The sequence below is a fragment of the Misgurnus anguillicaudatus genome, chromosome 3 (genome assembly GCF_027580225.2).
Source record: "Misgurnus anguillicaudatus chromosome 3, ASM2758022v2, whole genome shotgun sequence".
In the NCBI taxonomy this organism is placed as follows: Eukaryota; Metazoa; Chordata; class Actinopteri; order Cypriniformes; family Cobitidae; genus Misgurnus; species Misgurnus anguillicaudatus.
In genome coordinates this window covers 28654401-28660450 of record NC_073339.2, presented here as the reverse complement: position 1 = coordinate 28660450, position 6050 = coordinate 28654401, and the positions used below count along the sequence as shown (strand labels likewise).

Sequence of the window (6050 nt, the reverse complement as noted above, 5' to 3'; positions counted from 1 at the left end):
AATATATCGTTTATAAATTATTACATACAAAATTAATGGTAGTTATCAAGATTGGTGTGGTTTGGAATTGCTAAAACGTGTTTAGCAAAAAATTTGATCAAAATACTGACTTTGAATTAAAAATGAGTATTTTTGGTTATCGAAAATGAACCAGTGGTATTTTAAAATCTACAAGCATAATATGTTGCTCTTCTTTCAAATATAATTAATCACCTTGCTTGTCATTTGAAATTATTTAGTTTGTTTCTCGTTTTTTGTCAATACGGTTGGCGGCTTTTATTTTGAAATTGAGAAACAGGAAGTTCGGAAAGTTTAAGAACATCTTCGTTCGGAGCTTTGTTTGTGCTTGCGCCCAACAGAGACTCGTTGTTTATGTTTATTATATAGGTTTTATGTTGGGCCTGTGGCTTTTAATGTTATTTGCTTTTTGAAATATATTTATTGTTTCTGAATGCTACATAACGTTAATTATCGTTATGGCGGCACAGTTTTATAGTAAGTTTAACATATCTTCAGGTCGTATTTAGCCTATGGACTGTAGATTAAGTTACATAAATACATTTATTAGCAAGTTCAGTTATTTGTTTTTGTTTTTTTACGGAGATTTGAGACAAATGCATCCGATAGACATTTAAATGATTAACTTTACCGACAATTTCAACAAAACGACTGGGTAAGTTTTAAACTAGATCCTGCACTTTTTGTTATGAATATAAAAAACTGCTATATATATATGCTCACATAATCCATGTTTTTGTTTGTTTTGCAACGAAACTCTTCAAATATAGAAATATATTGGGTGTAACAAGTTAGCAGATCATTACTTTTATTTTTGTGAGCATGAATAACATGTAAGTTTGTAAGTCATTGTAATTTTGTTTCGACTTCATTTATATAAAGGACACTTTAGTTGAGTTTCGTTTAACATACACAAGGTATATGTGACAGTTCCTTACATGAAAACAGTTGTAATTTGTTTTAACTACTTTCCCTTTTTTCAGATTATGGCGTCACCAGAGATTAAAGAGCCTCCCCCGAAGAATTCATCCAATGCTGCGTTAAACAACGCAATAATCAAAGAAGCTTCTCCTGAATCAAAATGTCCTATATGCCTGGATCACTTCAAAAATATATCTTACCTTAATGTATGCCTTCATAAGTTTTGCTTCTTGTGCATCCGTGAGTGGTCAAAGAACAAAGCAGAATGCCCTTTATGCAAACAGCCATTTAACTCCATCTATCACAGCATTAAGGCTGAGAATGACTACAAAAGGTTTGATTTGCGACCAACAGAAAATGGCTCATTCGGCAATGTGGCAGGCCAAAGATTTAGATATCGCACTACACTTACAGGTGATCACAGACCAGCACCACGGCGAACGTCACCTCCCCCTGACCATGGGATCATATTCGAGAGTCTGAGCGGACCCCTTCCTCCGTGCCACAACAGAGATTTTCATCGCATGATGAGGAGGTTGGCGGCCAGGCACAGCGCAGAGAGTGAAGGCAGGTCTGTGCGGAGTCTTCGTGAACAGGAAGTAGTTAAATTCAGACGGGCCTTATACAGAAGAGGCCTGCGAGTTCAAAGTGTGCAAGATGGTGGCCGCACCAGAGAGACCTCTGCCGAGTTTTTCAGAAAGAACCCGGCTTGTCTTCACAGGCTTGTGCCTTGGTTGAGACGGGAGCTCACTGTTCTGTACGGCACGCATGGTTCTTTTGTCAACATACTGCAGCACATCATCATGACTCTTATCACTCGACACAACTTGGATGATCAGGCTGTTTTGCATGAGCTTAGGCCTTTCTTGCTGTCACACACAGAACATTTCTTGCACGAGTTTCTTAGCTTTGCTCAGTCTCCGTTCAACGTTGAGGCATACGACCAGCATGCTGTCTATGACCTGCCTGGCCCCTCTACAGAGGACAGCAGTTCAGAAACCTCTGTTATTGCCATCTCTGAGGATGAGAGTGATTCTTTAATGCCCGGACCCCAGGATTTTACCACTCCTAGGGTCAGCTTAAGCCAAACCGCATGGGATGATGAGACTCCTGGGCCGTCATACTCTTTAGAACCATCTCAGGTTTTTCCTTTCCATGTGAGAAACTCAGACTCTGAAAGTAGTGTAGAGGAAACTACAATGTCTGTTGCTGCTGTGACACATCAGGATCATACCTCAGGCAGTGATGAAGACTGTGTTATTGTTGGGTATGTCAAGCCTACGACAGAAAGGACACCAGAACTGATCCAGCTTACCTCGGATTCAGAAGAGTCTGAAGAGAATGGAGAGCCACAAAGTCCTCGACCACCCCAACACATTTGTTTTACTTCAGAGTCACCGTCTGTCACTCAAAGACCCTTGGGGAGGTCCCCTAAGGACACTACGCATGTCCACACCTCAAATCGCCATAGACAAGGAGATAACCATGATAAAAGACATCATGAAAGAGAAGGATCCTCACGTAGTAACAGGACGCACTCTGGCTCTCATAGCAGAAACCACTCATTATCTAAAGATAGTACGCATAAGAGGAGACGAGAAAAAGAAACCAGTCACAACACTTCATCTTATTCACATTCGTATAGCCGGTATAAAGAGAGCTGCATGGGATATTATACAGAGACGCACTCATCTTACTCCAGCTATTACAGAAATGTCCATGATCGCTCGCGTTCTAGGTCACGGAGTAGAAGGCGAAGCACAGACTGCCGGGACAGAGTCCACTCGAGGAGTAGTTCTAGATTTAGCTCCAACTCCTCCATCCGTCATGGCAGAAGCCACTCGAGGAGCAGCTGTAGAATCAACGTGTCACAACAAGATGAATACGGGAGGAAGAGAACGTACAAAACAAAGCATCTAGAGAAACGCCAAAGAAAGAGTTCTGGAAAATCATACTCTGAACCTGTTGAAGATTGTATAAGGAAGAAAAAGAAAGAGAAGAAGCGTCACAAGAAGTCCAAAAAGAAAAGTAGGAGTCCAAGTACAGACTTTGGTTGTGATGATAAGTCTGAGGGGCACAGCAGGAAACATCACAAAAAGAGGAGGAAACACAGGAGGAAAAGCAAAAGAGACAAGGGTAAAGGGAGGATGAGAAGGAATAGCCCAGATCTGATTACAGTTACCACTGACAGTCAAAGTGACAATACAGACCCTACTCTACCCTCAGATAGTAATGTCTGTTTTGTTAAATCCACTGTTGTTATTGCAGACAGTGCTAGAAAAACTCAACAAGCATCTGCTGCCACTGAATGTAGTTCTATTGGGGATGAAGAAAATCACCCCCCAAAAGATTAATGTCATACTGCCTTTTAAAATAAACAGTTATTGAAACAAATTGCCAAAAAAAAATGTATGATTGTTTATAAATATAAAGTTTGTTTATAAAGTTTTATAAATTCCAAATGTATACATGAAATGCTAAATATTAGGCCCAATAGGTTTGTAATTGTATGACTTCATGTAACATCAAGTTAACAATCATTTTTGTACAACAACATTCTCAAAGGTTTACATTTTTTTCAGACCTCTTTTATGTGACTGGCTCTAATAAACTGCCTTTTACAATGTATTTTGGTGTGTATATTTGCTTTAAAGACTCACAAAGGGAGTTTAACAAACATGTACTATAAAAAGCGCTACTGAAACACATTTAATACGTTTATCAAATAGATTATTCAAAAGCAAGTTAAAGTGCACCTATTTCATTGCTAAAACAACGTTATTTTGTGTATTTGGTATAATCCAATGTGTTTGTGTGGTTTATGGTTTAAAAACGAAGACAGACATTATCAGAATTTCTCCCGCTTTGTCTCACAGCCTGTAAGTTAATTCCTGTTAGCAACAGAAACTTTCAAACATGGTAAGGAGCATCACATTTCTTGCTGACATCAGAGGTATTCATACCAATGAAAACTTAGAGATAAGCTTTTGTACAAAATCTGTGCTTTCATGAAACAGGGAAATTTGGAGCTACAAAAATGTACGGTATTTGGAAAATAATGTTTTTCCAACCATAAACCACGCGAACACATTGTATTATACCAAATACCGGTGATGGGAGAAACAAAGGTTTTCGAACCTTCAAATCAATTAAACCAATTGCTTTGCAAATGTATTCAGTTTTTCGAAGCGTTCGAAACACCACACACTCTGGCGACACCTGCTGGTAAAAATAGTTTAAGCAGCAAGATCTGTCCAAACATTTTACACTTTTTACAAAATAATAGCAAGAAAAATAAATTATTTAATTTAATTAAGACATAATTAAAAATGTATTCTGTGTTTTTAGTTTTATTTATGGCAAACAAATCATTAAAACAAACTCACTTTTAATTATGCACATTTTTGTCATTAAATCTGTCTATGAACAAAAAGTAGACAAAATAGTAGTGTTATTAGTGAGAAGAATGAATGTTTTATGAACTTTTATAAAAAAACTGACCCGAGTTCACATACACTAGTCATTTGTGATCAACTTCCCCTAGTGGTGAATCGTCAAATTTTCGAAACGTTTCGAAACAGTTATGACGTAATGAAGCCTCGTTTGCTAAAATCACGTTACTTTGGCCAGTTTGAAACAAGCTCCGAACCAAGGATTCGAAACAAAAGATTCATAAATGTTTTTCGAAGCCTCATGAAGCGTGCTTCGAAATTGCCCATCACATAACACAACATAACGTTGTTTGTAGCAATGAAATAGGTGCTCTTTGAGGGCTTTATTAAAATATTTGGGTGTAGACAGTAGGTGGCGGTAATGCGCATCCAAGTTTACAAAGCGGAATAAAATAGGAGGAAAAGAATAAACAAGGTAGCAACAACAGGAGAAGGGATAAGATACTCAGGATGCTGTCGTGGAATATCTGAAGAATATAGGGATATATGATAGGATATAGGTTATTTATTATTATTATTATTATTTTTTTCCCCCTAAATTTAATTTGTATTATTATATATTAATGTAAAGTAGATCATTTCCATGCTGCATACTCCGATACAGTAGGTGGCGGTATGCAGCTGATAAGTCATGGTTGCAATGTGCCATAAAACGAAGAAGAAGAAGAAACAAGGAAGCAGTGGTGCTGCTGATGTGACTGTTGTTACACGTGAAGGAAAATGGCATCGAACAGTCATGTAATTGGCTGTAAAAATTGTGAGTAAAAAAGGAATGGAATAATTTACAAATCTCATAAACTTATATTTTATTCACAATAGAATATAAATAACATATCAAATGTTGAAAGTGAGATATTTTGAAATGTCATGCCAAATATTGGCTCATTTATGATTTCATGAGAGCTACACATTCCAAAAAAAGTTGGGACAGGTAGCAATAAGAAGCCATAAAAGTTAAATGTACATACAAGGAACAGCTGGAGGAGGACCAATGTTTAGGAATAGGAATGTTCATTCTTGTCTAATACAGGCTTCTAGTTGCTCAACGGTCTTTGGTCTTCTTTGTTGCATCTTCCTCTTTATGATGCACCAAATGTTTTCTATGGGTGAAAGATCTGGACTGCAGGCTGGCCATTTCAGTACTCAGATCCTTCTTCTACGCAGTCTTGATGTTGTAATTGATGCAGTATGTGGTCTGGCATTGTCATGTTGGAAAATGCAAGGTCTTCCCTGAAAGAGACGACGTCTGAATGGGATCATATGCATCTAGAACTTGGATAAACCTTTCAGCATTGATGGTGCCTTTCCAGATGTGTAAGCTGCCCATCCCACACGTACTCATGCAACCCCAAACCATCAGAGATGCAGGTTTCTGAAAAGAGCGCTAATTACAACGTGGGTTGTCATTGTACTCTTAAGTCCGGATGAAATGGCATCCCAGTTTTTCAAAAAGAACTTCAAATTTTGATTCGTTGGACCACATAACAGTTTTCCTCTTTGCCAAAGTCCATTTTAAATGAGCCTCGCCCAGGGAAAACGCCTGTGCTTCTGGATCATGTTTAGATATGGCTTCTTTTTTGACCTATAGAGTTTTAGCTGGCAGCGGAGAATGACACGGTGGATTGTGTTTACCGACAATGTTTTCTGGAAGTATTCCTG

At 38.1% G+C, this 6050-nt stretch overlaps 1 protein-coding gene across 1 annotated transcript; it reads left to right on the top strand.

The window, feature by feature from the left end:
* Positions 1-1004: 1004 nt before the first annotated feature.
* On the top strand, positions 1005-3565 carry LOC141362106 (E3 ubiquitin-protein ligase Topors-like). Its single transcript, XM_073863909.1, has one exon. The coding sequence runs from the start codon at positions 1005-1007 to the stop codon at positions 3291-3293; it is 2289 nt and encodes a 762-aa protein (XP_073720010.1). The 3' UTR covers positions 3294-3565.
* The last annotated feature ends 2485 nt before the right edge of the window (positions 3566-6050 follow it).